This window comes from Salmo trutta, chromosome 27, assembly GCF_901001165.1.
Source record: "Salmo trutta chromosome 27, fSalTru1.1, whole genome shotgun sequence".
Taxonomy (NCBI): Eukaryota; Metazoa; Chordata; class Actinopteri; order Salmoniformes; family Salmonidae; genus Salmo; species Salmo trutta.
Window position 1 is genome coordinate 38,217,047 of NC_042983.1, and position 18,169 is coordinate 38,235,215.

An 18,169-nucleotide genomic window follows, 5' to 3' on the forward strand; every position below is an offset into this window, starting at 1 on the left:
TGCTTCTTGACACAATGCCCACTTAACCCCAGAAGACAGCCGCACCAATGTGTCGGAGGAAAACACCATACACCTGGCGACCGTGTCAGCGTGCACGGCGCCCGACCCGCCACAGGAGTCGCTAGTGCGCGATGGAACCCTCCCCTTATCACTCCTTCCGTGGCCTACAACTGCTCTTAAACGCTAGCAAAACCAAATGCATGCTTTTCAACCGTTCGCTGCCTGCACCCGCCTGCCCGACTAGCATCACTACTCTGGACGGTTCTGACTTAGAATATGTGGACAACTACAAATACCTAGGTGTCTGGCTAGACTGTAAACTCTCCTTCCAGACTCATATCAAACATCTCCAATCCAAAATGAAATCTAGAATCGGCTTTCTATTTCGCAACAAAGCCTCCTTCACTCACACCGCCAAACTTACCCTCGTAAAACTGACTATCCTACCGATCCTCGACTTCAGCGATGTCATCTACAAAACAGCTTCCAATACTCTACTCAGTAAACTGGATGCAGTCTATCACAGTGCCATCCGTTTTGTTACCAAATCACCTTATACTACCCACCACTGCGACCTGTATTCTTTAGTCGGCTGGCCCTCGCTACATATTCGTCACCAGACCCACTGGCTCCAGGTCATCTACAAGTCTATGCTAGGTAAAGCTCCGCCTTATCGCAGCTCACTGGTCACGATAACAACACCCACTCGTAGCACGCGCTCCAGCAGGTATATCTCACTGGTCATCCCCAAAGCCAACACCTCCTTTGGCCGCCTTTCCTTCCAGTTCTCTGCTGCCAGTGACTGGAACGAATTGCAAAAATCGCTGAAGCTGGAGACTTACATTTCCCTCACTAACTTTAAACATCAGCTATCTGAGCAGCTAACCGATCACTGCAGCTGTACATAGTCCATCTGTAAATAGCCCACCCAATCTACCTACCTCATCCCCATATTGTTTTTATTTACTTTCATTTACTCTTTTGCACACCAGTATCACTACTTACACACCATCATCTGATCATCATCATCTGCTCATCTATCACTCCTGTGTTAATCTGCTAAATTGTAATTACTTTGCAACTATGGCCTATTTATTGCCATACCTCCTCATGCCATTTGCACACACTGTATATAGACTTAGTTTTTTTTCTATTGTGTTATTGACTGTACGCTTGTTTATTCCATGTAACTCTGTGTTGTTGTTTCTGTCGCACTGCTTTGCTTTATCTTGGCCAGGTCGCAGTTGTAAATGAGAACTTGTTCTCAACTAGCTTACCTGGTTAAATAACGGTGAAATAAAAATAAAATAAAAATAACCCGGACAACGCTGGGCCAATTGTGCGCCGCCCCATGGGACTCCCGGTTGCAGCCGGCTGCGACAAAGCCTGGACTCGAAACCAGACTCTCTAGTGGCACAGCTAGCACTGATGCAGTGCCTTAGACCACTGCGCCACTCAGAGGTCGACACAGTAGTGGCAAGGAATCTCAATAACCTTTACATTTCGGGTACTGACATAAATAAACCTTATTGTCATTTTGGATATTCTTAACATATTTACTTGGATGTACACTAAAACAGACCACATCTAGGCACATCTGGGCTCCCGAGTGACGCATCGGTCTAAGGCACTGCATCTCAGTGCGATAGGCGTCCCTACAGTCCCTGGTTCGAATCCAGGCTGTATCACCTCCGGCCGTGATTGGGAGTCCCGTTGTCTGGGGTAGGCCATCATTGTAAATAAGAATTTGATCTTTACTGACTTGCCTAGTTAAATAAAGGTTAAAGAAAAAAGTACAAGACTGACTAGAATTGTTTACCGCTAGCGTAAGCTAAATAGTCACTGTATAAACGTACCTGATGTAAGCAACAAGAAAGTGTAGAACTGGTGCACTTCCCTCACTCTCACCCTGTGTCCACGACAACGCAAGCTCTGTGTCCGATACGGCCACGACAGTGGGCTGAGTGGGAGGGGACGGAGGCATACACATCTCTGCGGATGGGAAAGAACAACCCTGTCATGTGACATTTAAATGTCCCGCTGAACTCAATGTAAGATCATGCTCGATTTACAAAGTCAAATAAATTCATCCTAGAGGGGGAATTACAAGGAAGGAAACAATAAACAACAACATGACAACAGGAAGACAATTAATATACCACAACATACTGTATACCATACATGATATTAATATACCACAACATACTGTATACCATACATGATATTAATATACCACAACATACTGTATACCATACATGATATTAATATACCACAACATACTGTATACCATACATGATATTAATATACCACAACATACTGTATACCATACATGATATTAATATACCACCACATACTGTATACCATAGATGATATTAATATACCACCAGTATGGAGAAATGGAGGGGACCAGTACGGAGAAAAAAATGTATGAAATGTATGCATTCACTGCTGTAAGTCGCTCTGGATAAGAGCGTCTGCTAAATGACTAAAATGTAAATGTAAACATACTTTATACCATACATGACATTAACACAGGGTTTCTTGTACTTTGTCTGCACACAACAAAAAAATTGACACTAGAAAATTCAGGGGATCCAACTTGGAAAATGTATATTCCTTAATTACCGCTGTGTGTTCATTATTCACAAAATTGTAGGTCTCGCTGGTTATCCTTACACACAATGATGTAGAAGGTGTAAAAGGTTCTTAGTTGACACTAAAAGGTAGTGTTCTAAAATAAGTTCTTAATTTGTTTGATAAGATTGCAGATTTTCTCAAGGGACCTCATTTGAGTTTCAGACCCCACGTTTGGGATCCAATGCATTAACACATACACATCAAATCAAATCAGATTTTATTGGTCACATACACATGGTTAGCAGATGTTATTGTGAGTGTAGTGAAATGCTTATGCTTCTAGATCCGACAGTGCAGCAGTATCTAACAGGTAATATCTAACAATTCTACAACAAAACCTAATATCTAACAAATTCCACAACAAAACCTAATACACACAATCTAATAAAGGAATGGGATAAGAATATATAAGTATAAAATATATGGATAAGCAGTGACAGCACACCTCAGACAGGTCTAGCTTGTAGAGTAAAAAAAAGAGAAAAAAATATAGCACTGTATTGTGGTCACCTTTGCTGTCACCTCTGCTGTCACCCTTGATTACCTTGTGAAGAAGTGCTGATGTCCCTGGGCATGCTAGGTCGGCCCTCGCCTGCCCATCCATACGCACCAACACTAACTCTGTACTGGGTGGCAACTTTAAGGTTACCAATGTCCACATCCTAGGAGAAAGGGTGAGAGAGAGTGAGAGAGTGCATAGTAAGCTTGTCTGCTCTGAAACTTCCATTCACATACAGCACCAGTCAAAAGTTTGGACACACCTACTCATTCAAGGGTTTTTCTTTATTTTTACTATTTTCTACATTGTAGAATAATAGTGAAGACATAAACTATGAAATAACACATATGGAATCATTTAGTAACCAAAAAAGTGTTAAACAAATACAAATATATTTTAGATTCTTCAAAGTAGAATGCGTACTCTTTGTCACATCTGCTCCCGCTCTCCCCCCCCCCCCCCCCCCGGTGCTCGAGGGCGTCAGGTTGCCCTGCATCCCGCCTCCCTCGCTGCAGCGGGATTGACAGGCGTCTTGCCTCAGCCGGATTGTCTGGCTTCCATGCCTCAGCCGGCTCGCCAGGCTCTCACGCTCCTGCCAGTTTGCTGGGCTCCCACGCCCCAACCGGCTTTCCCAGCGCCCATGTCTCGGCCGGTTCGCCCAGGTGGGCCCCAAGAGGGGTGGATACTGTCACCTCTGCTCCCGCTCTTCCCTCTTCCCTGGTGCTTGAGGGTGCCAGGCTGCCCTGCATCACGCACTCCTTCCATCCATTACGCACACCTGCCTTTCCTCGTCATGAGCATCAGCGATATTGGACTCACTTATCACCTGTTTATTTCCTCCCCTATATTTGTCAGTTCCCCAGCTCTGTTCCCCGCTGTTGCATTGTATTGTTTTTGTCTTTAGTATTAGTTTGCTGACGCTGTTCCTGTCTTGTTCCATGTCCATTATTTATTACATGTTTTACTCCCCATACCTGCTTCGTCTCTCCAGCGTCATTCCATGTGGCACTCTTGGCATTCTCTCAACCAGCTTCACCTGGAATGCTTTTCCAAATGTCTTGAAGGAGTTCCCACATATGCTTAGTACTTATTGGCTTCTTTTCCTTTACTCTGTGGTCCAACTCATCCCAAACCATCTCAATTGGGTTGAGGTCCGGTGATTGTGGAGGCCAGGTCATCTGATGCAGCACTCCATCACTCTCCTTCTTGGTCAAATAGCCCTTACACAGCCTGGAGGTGTGTTGGGTCATTGTCCTATTGAAAAACAAATTATAGTCCCACTAAGCGCAAACCAGATGGGATGGCGTATCACTGCAGAATGCTGTGGTAGCCATGCTGGTTAAGTGTGCCTTGAATTGTAAATAAATCACTGACAGAGTCACCAGCAAAGGACCATCACACCTCCTCCTCCATGCTTCACGGTGGGAACCACACATTCGGAGATCATCCGTTCACCTACTCTGCGTCTCACAAAGACACAGCGGTTGGAACCAAAGTCTCCAATTTGGACTCATCAGACCAAAGGACAGATTTCCAATGTCCATTGCTTGTGTTTCTTGGCCCAAGCAAGTCTCTTCTTATTTTTGGGGTTATTTAGTAGTGGTTTCTTTGCAGCAATTTGACCATGAAGGCCTGATTAATGCAGTGTCCTCTGAACAGTTGATGTTGAGATGTGTCTGTTACTTGAACTCTGTGAAGCATTTATTTGGGCTGCAATTTCTGAGGCTGGTAACTCTAATGAGCTTATCCTCTGCAGCAGAGGTAACTCTGGGTCTTCCTTTCCTGTGGTGGTCCTCATGAGAGCCAGTTTCATCATAATGCTTGATGGTTTTTGCGATTGCACTTGAAGAAACTTTAAATGTTCTTGAAATTTCCCCGATTGGCTGACCTTCATGTCTTAAAGTAATGATGGACTGTAGTTTCTCTTTGCTTATTTGAGCTGTTCTTGCCATAATATGGACTTGGTCTTTTACCAAATAGGGCTATCTTCTGTATACCAACCCTACCTTGTCACAATGCAACTGATTGGATCAAATGCATTAAGGAAAGAAATTTCACAAATGAACTTTTAACAAGACACACCTGTTAATTGAAATCCATTCCAGGTGACTACCTCATGAAGCTGTTTGAGAGAATGCCAAGAGTGTGCAAAGCTGTCATCAAGGCAAAGGGTGGCTACTTTGAAGAATCTCAAATATGAAATATATTTTCATTTGTTTAATACTTTTTGGGTTACTACATGATTCCATATGTGCTATTTCATAGCTTTGATGTCTTCACTATTATTCTACAATGTAGAAAATAGTAAAAATAAAGAAAAACACTTGAATGAGTAGGTGTGTCCAAACTTTTTACTGGTACTGTACATACAAAGGCTGTGGATAAGATTACATTAGACAACAATTATGTAACTTTAAGGTTTTACACTCAAATATGTTTGGCACAAGTAGCACAGTTCTGTCTGAATACTACTTACAAAACTTGCTTGTCCATCCAATTGCCCCTAAGAGAGAATAAGAGCCAAAATAATAAATAAGTAATTATGTTGGATTAAGTAGGATAAAACAGTCAACTATTTGTTTTCCAAGAAACACTATGTGACCTCCTCAAAACGGATAAAAAACGTATACTTTTAAAAGAATTCCACCAGATGCCTAATCATCTACTTCTATCACCCATTTATTTGTTCAATTACTGTGAAGGACACGTCCATACTGTTAGATTTACTTTAAGGACACGTCCATACTGTTACAGTTACAGTGAGGACAAGTCCATACCATTAAGTCCATACTGTTAGAGTTATTATAAGGGCATGTCCATACTGTTATGGTAACTGTAAGGACACAGCCATACTGTTATGGTAACTGTAAGGACACATCCATACTGTTACTGTAAGTACATGTCCATACCATTAAGGTTACTGTAAGGACACGTCCATACTGTTAGAGTTACTGTAAGGCCATGTCCATACTGTTATGGTTACTGTAAGGACACATCCATACTGTTACAGTTACTGTGAGGACAAGTCCATACCATTAAGGTTACTGTAAGGACACATCCATACTGTTAGAGTTACTGTAAGGGCATGTCCATACTGTCATGGTTACTGTAAGGACACATCCATACTGTTATGGTTACTGTAAGTACACGTCCATACTGTTATGGTAACTGTAAGGGCATGTCCATACTGTTATGGTTACTGTAAGGACACATCCATACTGTTATGGTTACTGTAAGGACACATCCATACTGTTATGGTTACTGTAAGGACACATCCATACTGTTATGGTTACTGTAAGGACACATCCATACTGTTAGAGTTACTGTAAGGACACATCCATACTGTTATGGTTACTGTAAGGACACATCCATACTGTTATGGTTACTGTAAGGACACATCCATACTGTTAGAGTTACTGTAAGGACACATCCATACTGTTATGGTTACTGTAAGGACACATCCATACTGTTATGGTTACTGTAAGGACACATCCATACTGTTATGGTTACTGTAAGGACACGTCCATACTGTTATGGTTACTGTAAGGACACGTCCATACATATACAGCTAACAGTATCACTGGCATCACTCTGAGGAGAGGACACGTTACTTACGGTGGTCAGCATGTCCAGACTGAGAGGCACCTCCAGCGTCACGGCAGTACTCACTGGCCGACTGTTCCTCATCTCTGTGTAGAACACCTGACAAACACACACATACACACGAACGCACACACACACACGCACACACAGCCTGGGTTCAAGATTGTGCAGTATACTATCGTCAGGCTTAGAAAATGTACATGGTGGCAACAAGGTGAAGTGCCCTTCTGTGAAGTGGAGAGAATGGTAAGTGGGATAGTGTATGGCAGTGTGTGTGTGTGTGTGTGTGTGTGTGTGTGTGTGTGTGTGTGTGTGTGTGTGTGTGTGTGTGTGTGTGTGTGTGTGTGTGTGTGTGTGCGCACGAATGGCATGTATGCAGGTGTGTGTGTGTTTGTGGGTGTGCATGTGCTTGTGTGTGTACAGGTGTGTGTGTGTGTGTGTGTGTGTGTGTGTGTGTGTGTGTGTGTGTGTGTGTGTGTGTGTGTGTGTGTGTGTGTGTGTGTGCGCACGAATGGCATGTATGCAGGTGTGTGTGTGTTTGTGGGTGTGCATGTGCTTGTGTGTGTACAGGTGTGTGTGTGTGTGTGTGTGTGTGTGTGTGTGTGTATGTGTGTGTATGTGTGTGTGTGTGTGTGTGTGTGTGTGTGTGTGTGTGTGTGTGTGTGTGTGTGCGCACGAATGGCATGTATGCAGGTGTGTGTGTGTTTGTGGGTGTGCATGTGCTTGTGTGTGTACAGGTGTGTGTGTGTGTGTGTGTGTGTGTGTGTGTGTGTGTGTGTGTGTGTGTGTGTGTGTGTGTGTGTGTGTGTGTGTGTGTGTGTGTGTGTGTGTGTGTGTGTGTGTGTGTGTGAGTTTGTTTGTGTGTGTGTACATGTTTCACAGCTAAAGCCTGGGTCCAGTACAATAAGCTTCCCTTTATGTGAATGAGGAGCAGAAATGGTATCCTCTCTTCTCTTTATGTCAGTTTGAGATGAGAAACAGGAGCATCAATGCTTCTTGATCCACGATGGTAATGAGGCCTTAGCTGACGTTCACCACAAGGTCATCAGACTGCTGTCAAATAAGAGACACAGTTCCTCCCAAATGGCACACTATTACCTACTTAGTGTATTACTTTGAGTAGTGATGGGGGGAAACATCGATACAGTTACATTTCGCAATGTTAAGTGTTGATTTGTAAAAAAATATATATACACACTGAACACACTGACCCATAGATTAATACACACTGAACACACTGATCCATAGATTATGGCCTAATGAATTTATTTTAATTGACTGAATCCCTTATATGAACTGTAACTCAGTAAAATCTTTGAAATTGTTGCATGTTGGTTTATATTTTTGTTCAGCGTATATACAGTTAATTCGTAAAGTATTCAGACCCCTTGACTTTTTCCACATTTTGTTACATTACAGCCTTATTCTAAAATGTATTAAATAGTTTTTTCCCTCATCAATCTACACACAATACCCCATAATGACAAAGCAAAAACAGGTTTTTAGAAATGTTTGCTAATTTATAAAAAACTGAAAAATTACATTTACATAAAAATTCAGATCCTTTACTCGTACTTTGTTGAAGCACCTTTGGCAGCGATTACAGCCTCGAATCTTCTTGGGTATGACGCTACAAGCTTGACAGACCTGGAGTTTCTCCCATTCTCCTCTGCAGATCCTCCCAAGCTCTGTCAGGTTGGGTGGGGAGCGTTGCTGCACAGCTATTTTCAGGTCTCTCCAGAGATGTTCTATCAGGTTCAAGTCCAGGCTCTGGCTGGGCCACTCAGGGACATTCAGACTTGTACCGAAGCCTCTCCTGCATTGTCTTGGCTTTGTGTTTAGGGTCATTGTCCTGTTGGAAGGTGAACCTTCACCCCAGTCTGAGGTCCTGAGCACTCTGGAGCAGGTTTTCATCAAGGATCTCTCTGTACTTTGCTCCGTTCATCTTTCCCTTGATCCTGACTAGTCTCCCAGTCCCTGCCACTGAAAAACACCCCACAGCATGATGCTGCCACCACCGTGCTTCTCCATAGGGATGGTGCCAGGTTTCCTCCAGACGTGACGCTTGGCATTCAGGACAAAGAGTTCAATCTTTGTTTCATCAGACCAGAGAGTCTTGTTCCTCATGGTCTGAGAGTCTTTAGGTGCCTTTTGGCAAACTCCAAGCGGACTGTCATGGGCCTTTTACTGAGGAGTGGCTTCCGTCTGTCCAGTCTACCATAAAGGCCTGATTGGTGGAGTGCTGCAGAGATGGTTGTCCTTCTGGAAGGGTCTCCCATCTTCACAGAGGAACTCTAGAGCTCTGTCAGTGTGACCATCGGGTTCTTGGTCACCTCCCTGACCAAGGCCCTTCTCCCCTGATTGCTCAGTTCGGCCGGGCGGCCAACTCTAGGATGAGTCTTAGTTGTTCCAAACTTCTGCCACTGTGTTCTTGGGAACCTGCTGCAGACATGTTTTGGTACCCTTCCCCAGATCTGTGCCTCAAAAGAATCCTGTCTCGGAGCTCTACGGACAATTTCTTTGACCTCATGGCTTGGTTTTTGCTCTGACATGCACTGCCAACTGTGGGACCTTATATAAACAGATGTGTGCCTTTCCAAATCATGTCCAATCAATATAATTTACCACAGGTGCACTTCCATCAGGTTGTAGAAAAATCTCAAGTATGACCAATGGAAACAGGATGTACCTGAGCTGAATTTGAGTCTTAGGGTCTAACTACTTATGTAAATAAGTTATTTCTGTTTTTTATATTTAGTAAATTTGCTAAAATTTCTCAAAACTTGTTTTTGCTTTGTCATTATGGGGTATTGTGTGTAGATTGCTGAGGAATTTGTATTTATTTAATCAATTTTAGAATAATAAAAAGTTAAGGGGTCTGATGACTTTCCCAAAGGCACTGTATATATACATGTTTTGCTAGGTAGCGTCAGCAAGTGCTAGTAGGCTGTACCTACACCTAAACTATATTTTTGATCCTGTAGCATGTTTTCCATCTTATTTTTAAATAGTGGGCCAATATGTCTTTTATTTCCATGACTGCTCCATGACTAATCAAAACTCATGTTCTCATGGTCTCTCTGCAGCAGACATCCACCACCGTGCTTATTATGGAAAGGGAGATACCTAGTCAGTTGTATAACTGAATGCATTGAACTGAAATGTGTCTTCCACATTTAACCCAACCCCTCTGAATCAGAGAGGTGCGGGGGGCTGCCTTAATCGACATCCATGTTTTCGGCGCCCGGTTAATTGCCTCTTCCCGGTACATATAGTGAGCAATATGTTTGAAACATCAAATCGCAATAAAATCACAGTATCGAATCACAATACATATCGTACCGGTACCGAAGTGTGTTGGTGTATGTAAGCCAATTGTTACCTTGTAGCCTGTGATGGTGCTAACATGACGCCGGGGCATCTTCCATCGCACACTGAAGGCTGTGCAGTTCACCATCTCCAACTGGATGTCCAATGGAGGGCTGAGGCGCTCTGTATGGGCCAGGAAATTATGTCATCACAATGGGTCAAAGTGAAAAGGCAGTGGCACTCATTAGAGGTTACAGGTCAATCACAATCCAAGAAGCAACAACAAACAAGTAAGAGTGATCTACAACCAATATGTAATCCTAAATACAGTACAAATACTGTCCCTCTGTGAACGAGTTCAAGAGTCAAAACACACACATGCTGTTATAAAATGATGTGTTTGACTGCCGCAACAGATAAACTGCTAATATTTGACATGACAATGCATCTGCAGACTACCAGAACTTTCAGAAGACCTAATGAATCTCTTCATATTTAACTTTTTTTTTTTTTTACATTTTAGTCATTTAGCAGACGCTCTTATCCAGAGCGACTTACAGTAGTGAATGCATACATTTCATTTCACGCATTTATTTTTCTTTTTTTTTGTACATATAGTGCCCTTCTGAGTAAACACCCATAGAATAAAGCTCTGATGCAAGTCTGGGATGTGGAAGGGACCACAATAATGGTGTCATTCCACACCCCAGACTTCCGAGGTGATTTAATTTATATTTCAGACAGCACCTTTAATAAGGCTTATTGAATGATGACACAAAAGATGCATTTGTTCTGACATGGCTAATAATCACAATCAGCCCCATTCTTCATGGTAAATTCCTTGTGATGCTGATGGTCTCATTGGTCTTTGCCTAATTATTTTCCCTGATGTGAATGTGTGGAGAGTTAGCACTTGTGTCATCAGTATGGCTCCTGAAGAGGACACATAACTTGGTACCCTTTCTGTCTGAATGGATCTCTGAGCGCTGAAATGGCATCCTATTCCCTATATAGTGCACTACTTTTGACCATTACCCATGGGTAGTGCACTATGTAGGGAATAGGGTGCCATTTGGGATACAGACAGACCCAGGCAGCCAGAATAAAACACTACATAGTAGATACATGTACCAAAACTTCCACTATGACTCACTTGCTGGAACCTAATGTCAGCACTGCACTTAGAACAGACCTTTCCAGAGCAGTGAGAGGAGAGGAGGGGAGGGGAGAGGAGAAGAGGGCCAAGCAAGGACATATTTCCACTGGGGTAAATGTCTGATAGGGAGCAGACCTCCATGGCCAAATGGAAAGGACATGTAGGGAGCCTGCACTGCTCTCTGAGCAGATAATGCAGTATGTGAAGTTGACTTGTTCCTGTCCCCAGGTGCACTTGAGTAGGTCATGTAGAACTGATTCTTAGAATCAAATTTAATAGAATAGAAATGATAGAATAGAACACAATGCTCATGGATCTCCAAGCAGACAGTACATGACGTGATAATGTAGGGGTCTGCAGTAAGATGTAGTGGTTTAGGATAGTTTTTAGGATGTTACAAAGCACTTCCCGGTCCGTTACACCAAGACTGTGCAGCGTCTAGGATAAAAAAGCCCCTTGTTGTCACACAAGAGTTTGTCAATCATCATTTGGTTTCCCTTTCCTCAAGCTACTATGTCTTTCTGAAGAAGACAAAAAGGCAACTTTGCCAGCCTTTAAGGCAGGGTTTCCCAACCAGCCTTTAAGGCAGGGTTCCCCAACTGGCCTTTAAGGCCAGGTTCCCCGACCAGCCTTTAAGCAGGGTTCCCCGACCAGCATTTAAGGCAGGATTCCCCAACCAGCCTTTTAAGGCAGGATTCCCCAACCAGCCTTTAAGCAGGGTTCCCCGACCAGCATTTAAGACAGGGTTCCCCAACCAGCCTTTAAGCAGGGTTCCCCGACCAGCATTTAAGGCAGGGTTCCCCAACCAGCCTTTTAAGGCAGGGGTCCCCAATTGGCCTTTTAAGGCAGGGTTCCCCAATTGGCCTTTAAGGAAGGGTCCCTCAACTGTCAAAATAAAACATAAGAAAAAGTATGTTTGAATGACACTGTGTTTTTACAGCTAATGTCGGTTTGCCTGAGACTGACGCGGTGGAGGAGTTTGTACATATGGATATATACACACTCTCATCCAAATAAACACATACAAGAACACACACATACATGTAATAGTGCCAGACATGCACACAAACATATACAGTTGGCATCGCTGTTATGATTTTAGTTGTCCTTGATGTCCTTTGTTTTGCATTGTTGTTTGCTGTTTTCTTCTGTCTTTTCCTTTTTTCTCTTTAGTTCATTCTCTTGGTTGTTGGAGCATTGGGGGGTTCTTGGGGGTGGGGAATGGAATTAATTGTTTTTTGTTTTTTTTTCTTCATGGGGGGACTGTGGGAGGGGTCTCGAATGGTTGAGGGACAGCTATCGGGGAACTGTGGGGGGATCTTGGAGGGTTCGGGTTCATGTTTTTTGGCCTGGTGGGAGATCTGTCAACGTGCCCTTGAGCAGGGCATTGACCCTGGATGCTTCTGTCTGTTGCTCTGAATGGGAGTCTGTTGGATGACTGGTATGATGTAGTTGTTGAGCTGCTTCACTGCAAACATATTGTATGTTTCGGATATTCAATAAAAAAATATATACAAAAATATTTTTTTAAAATGTAAATATAAAATAATACAGGATTTCCCAACTGGCCTTTTAAGGCAGGGTTCCCCAACTGGCTTTTAAGGCAGGGTTCCCCAACTGGCCTTTTAAGGCAGGGTTCCCCAACTGGCCTTTTAAGGCAGGGTTCCCCAACTGGCCTTTTAAGGCAGGGTTCCCCAACTGGCCTTTTAAGGCAGGGTTCCCCAACTGGCCTTTTAAGGCAGGGTTCCCCAACTGGCTTTTAAGGCAGGGTTCCCCAACTGGCCTTTTAAGGCAGGGTTCCTCAACTGGCCTTTTAAGGCAGGGTTCCCCAACTGGCCTTTTAAGGCAGGGTTCCCCAACTGGCCTTTTAAGGCAGGGTTCCCCAACTGGCCTTTTAAGGCAGGGTTCCCCAACTGGCCTTTTAAGGCAGGGTTCCCCAACTGGCCTTTTAAGGCAGGGTTCCCCAACTGGCCTTTTAAGGCAGGGTTCCCCAACTGGCCTTTTAAGGCAGGGTTGTTGTTGTTGTTGTTGGACATAAAAGACCGTAAAAACACCAGCAAATCATCAATCAAATCTTCATTTTAGAAATCTGTTCCAAAGTATTCCCACGCATAATAGAGATATATACGTGACCATGCAAATGTAAGCAATGTTTGAAATTATTATGTTTCAATCAAATATTATATCTGTTTGGGCTTCTTGCGGTCAATTTGAAGTCGACAAACTATTTGTAATTATGTTCCGGTTCACTGACCAGCCGCTCAAATAAAAATCGGGCAAAAATCTAGTTGATCGGCTGAATCTAGTTGATGATCCCTGCTTTAAGGCTAAATTAGGAGGAGTCAGTCATTTTTTTAGATGCCGCAGTACTCCTACACTCTTAGATAAAAGGGTTCCAAAAGTGTTCTTCAGCTGTCCCCATAGGAGAACCCTTTTTGGTTCCAGTTAGAACTATTTTTGGCTCCAGGTAGAATCATTTTGGGTTCATGTAGAACCCGCTGTGCAAAATGGTTCTACCTGGAATCAAAAAGGATTCTTCGAGGGCTTCTCCTATGGGGAAAGCCAAAATAATCATTTTAGGTTCTAGATAGCACCTTTTTCTTCTAAGAGTGTCGACTGTGTCTAAAATGGCACACTATTCCCTATGTAGCACTATGTAGGAAAAAGGGTGCGATTTGGGACGCTGCCCCAGTCTTGTGTTTTAGAGGGGATGTGATTCATGTGGACACGTCCCTGCCAATCTCCTCGTAGAATGTGATCAGAATGACTGGAAACACACCGCAGAATACAAAGACATACAGCCGTCGCTGCAGGAAAGAGATCAGGATACAAGCCGTGTGTCAGAAACAACTGCTCTGAGTTCAGTCTACACTACAGGGGAGATATAATAGTCTCAATCCAAAAGGCTTAGAGGTCAGGCGGACAGAGCAACACACTATCACAGGAAATAGAGAAAGACACCGTAGACTAGAACCCAAACATTGTAGCACTTAATATCCATGAAAGACATATTTTTTGTTGTTGTTGATGAGGGTATGCTCTGATATACTCCTGCTGACCAACATCAGGCCACCAAGCTGCAGTAAAATGAACACACTGCAACATTCTGAATGCTCATCTGTAGTGATAATGATCATTGATGGCCAGTGAGCAGACCACAAGTTAACGTTACTAATTGAGATAAATGTCAAATGAACAACTGACTTAAATAACACCTGTGAGGTGTTATAAAAGTAGGCTGGGTTTCTGTATAAGCACTTTGATTGATTGATTGATTGATTGATTGATTGATTGATTGATTTGACAACAGAGTAAGGCACATCCAAGGATGTCGTTCTTTGACTACTACTATTACAGCAAGAGAGACATTTTAACTTGGAACTCATTATACAGTAGGCCTGGTGCAGTAAGTTTACATCACATTATACAGTAGATTTGGTGCAGTAGGTTTACATTACATTATACAGTAGGTCTGGTGCAGTAAGTTTACATCACATTATACAGTAGGTCTGGTGCAGTAAGTTTACATCACATTATACAGTAGGTCTGGTGCAGTAAGTTTACACTACATTATACAGTAGATTTGGTGCAGTAGGTTTACATTACATTATACAGTAGGTCTGGTGCAGTAGGTTTACATTACATTATACAGTAGGCCTGGTGCAGTAGGTTTACATTACATTATACAGTAGGTCTGGTGCAGTAAGTTTACACTACATTATACAGTAGATTTGGTGCAGTAGGTTTACATTACATTATACAGTAGGTCTGGTGCAGTAGATTTACATTACATTATACAGTAGGTCTGGTGCAGTAAGTTTACACTACATTATACAGTAGATTTGGTGCAGTAGGTTTACATTACATTATACAGTAGGTCTGGTGCAGTAGGTTTACATTACATTATACAGTAGGTCTGGTGCAGTAGGTTTACACTACATTATACAGTAGATCTGGTGCAGTAGGTTTACATTACATTATACAGTATGTCTGGTGCAGTAGGTTTACATTACATTATACAGTAAGTCTGGTGCAGTAGATTTACACTACATTATACAGTAGATCTGGTGCAGTAGGTTTACATTACATTATACAGTAGGTCTAGTGCAGTAGGTTTCGGCTACCAGACTCTTGTAGACACATTTTTTTACCAGAGTAATAACCATCACTCTGCAATCATACCACTTTGTTAATAAGTACAAGAGGGCACATTTTATGTTTTACGTTTCAAGGGCTGTGCATTTTTATGATTTTTAAGTGTGCATTTTTTATGATGCATGTAATACAGTGGTTAGACAAACTGTAGCTGGTAAGGGATGTGTAAAATGGAGGAAGGGAGGTGTAACGCCTCTGTGTGTGCCCATTTAATAACAAATGCAGCATGTGTACTCAGCACAGGAATCTATGGGTATCCAAAGGTCCTCATCAAGTCATACAACATCATGTACACCATATATACCATGTTCCTCTATACAAGCTCTCTCCTATTCTCTCCTCCACTACTACTCAGTATAAATTGTGTACTTCTGCAAATCCCCTTCCTCACTGACAGAAACAACACTGACATGTGTCTGGCACTTGGCACCTAGTATGATAATGTCTGTCACCTAGTATGATAATGTGTCTGTCAACTAGTATGATAATGTGTCTGTCACCTAGTATGATAATGTGTCTGTCACCTAGTATGATAATGTGTCTGTCACCTAGTATGATAATGTGTCTGTCACCTAGTATGATAATGTGTCTGTCACCTAGTATGAGAATGTGTCTGTCACCTAGTATGATAATGTGTCTGTCACCTAGTATGAGAATGTGTCTGTCACCTAGTATGAGAATGTGTCTGTCACCTAGTATGATAATGTGTCTGTCACCTAGTATGATAATGTGTCTGTCACCTAGTATGATAATGTGTCTGTCACCTAGTATGATAATGTGTCTGTCACCTAGTATGATGACAGACTTGTTTCAGATTAGCGTTATTATGAGTTTATTACCATATAGTAATGTGGCTAATTGTCCTACTGTATTCAAAAAACATGTAACAATTCATGTAGTATGTGGAAATGACAATCAGAAAATTGGTCATAATTCCTATTGATTCTGCAGTAAATTATGTAGGCCCAATGAATATTCACAACATTATAATATGTATGAATTTATCTTTGCTGTTTATTAAAATCAGGAGAAATATCTCTTGACCTAGGCCTACATATCAATCGAGAATATGATCAATAGTCAACTTACCCGATCTTCGAACGTTGGTCCTTTTCGCAGAAAAAGAAACGTTGATCATGCATATTGAAAAAAACAATATATAAAAAACGCTCCTCTGTTTACTGGTAAACTCCATATCTTTGTCTAAAGTTAAAAAGGTCAAATGGTCATTTTAGGCTACATGCAACAACAACAAAAACTCCGCTTAATTATAAGAATTGACGAGAGACGCAAGTGATCAAAGTTTCTGATGACAAAGACAACTAGTCATTCAAAGTTCCTCACAACCTGCTCTCAAAGAACGCAAATGAAAAGGAAATTATGTTTGGAAGGCAACTGAGGTTTGACACGGATAAGATTGCAAGCTATTAAGATCAGTTGAACGCACCACGAGTTACTGTGACATTGTCGACGCGCAAATGTGTGCTGCGTAAACGTTAAAAAAAAACACAATCTGGATTTCCGAGTGGGTACTAATTTTACGCGCGACACTCTGCTTCTTGTCATTCGTCTTGTGATTTAGAAGTTTGCGAAATGGCAGAGGAGAGCCGAAACGTGGGGACATTTAGAGCTAAGAGGATAACAGGAGTCTAATCCACCCAGCTGGAGATTTGGCAGCTCACTACAGCCACTCAGACTAATATAGAAACACACTGGCCGCGCGCGTAATAGAAAACAAATAAACCATGAATTAATGAATTAAATTCAGTATTTCATATGAACTTTCAAAGAGAAGTCGGCTTTTTTGCACAAATATTGTCAAAAACAAATGACTGGTGAATGAGCATATAAATGTATGTAGCCTTCTATAAGCTATGCTACTGTATGTAGTGCTGACTCTAATTTCAAAACAATGACCCGCTGACTCGGGTATAACTCATTTGACCAAGTAAGAGGACTGATTGGTAAACTCAATTGTCTTGAGGGAAATCACTTGGGTTCTCTCGCTGTGTGTTAATGCTCACTGATAGATGCGTTTTCTGGGGAGATCAGCCAAATGGCTTAAGTAAATTTGCCAATTCCCTCCTCCCCCATAGAAGAATCCCTTGAAGAACTCCTGTCTTAGTTCTCCGGGAAATGTATTATTATTTTATTGAAACAGAGCTCTAATCGAAATGAAGGAACATGTGAAATGTAGAATTAGGAGGTTAATATTTGCTGTAGCGCTGCATGTTGTCTATTATAGCGTTCACACACACACACACACACACACACACACACACACACACACACAAAAATCGGAACCCCATAATGGATAGGATTAATAGCTATCTCCGATCATCTTAATAACATAATAAATCCAATCAAAGCTCTTCATAGGATAGAAGATGTCTATTCTGTTGTGATAATCCTACTCATCATAAAGTTCAGAGGTTTCCTTTCTATTCCTCCACCAAATGTCCCGTATCAAACCGTTTTAATTATTATAATGGCACCCTATTCCCTATATATTACGCTACACTACTTTTGACGAAGGCCAATGGGGCTCTGGTCACAGTAGTGCACAATATTGGTAATAGGGTGCCATTTAGGACGCAAATCCATGTCAAACACATTCTATTATTCTAACATGGCACAGATACACCATGCTCGGTGTGAAATCCATGTTGTGGGATTAGTCTGTTAAATCTACACTGAGAATGTCAATGACTGTTCTGTGGTCAGTCTTATTAACACTCCTCTTCAACCTCTATTATCTTTCCCTGCAGGTCACCACAAATGTAACCTTCCTTGCCTGGGAAGGAAATGAG

General features: G+C 42.1%; 1 protein-coding gene across 2 annotated transcripts in view; it reads right to left on the reverse strand.

Annotated features, from left to right (window-relative positions):
- Positions 1–17,088, reverse strand: part of egflam (EGF-like, fibronectin type III and laminin G domains) — a 41,038-nt gene extending 23,950 nt beyond the window's left edge. For both annotated transcript variants that reach the window (XM_029717989.1, XM_029717987.1), the window contains exons 1-6: positions 16,449–17,088; positions 10,122–10,231; positions 6,752–6,838; positions 5,613–5,639; positions 3,182–3,299; positions 1,857–1,992 (exon numbers count right to left, since the gene is read on the reverse strand). In XM_029717989.1, the coding sequence (XP_029573849.1) occupies positions 1,857–1,992; positions 3,182–3,299; positions 5,613–5,639; positions 6,752–6,838; positions 10,122–10,231; positions 16,449–16,554 (584 nt within the window). In that variant the 5' untranslated portion in view covers positions 16,555–17,088. The remainder of the gene's footprint in view (positions 1–1,856; positions 1,993–3,181; positions 3,300–5,612; positions 5,640–6,751; positions 6,839–10,121; positions 10,232–16,448) is intronic.
- Positions 17,089–18,169: the final 1,081 nt, after the last annotated feature.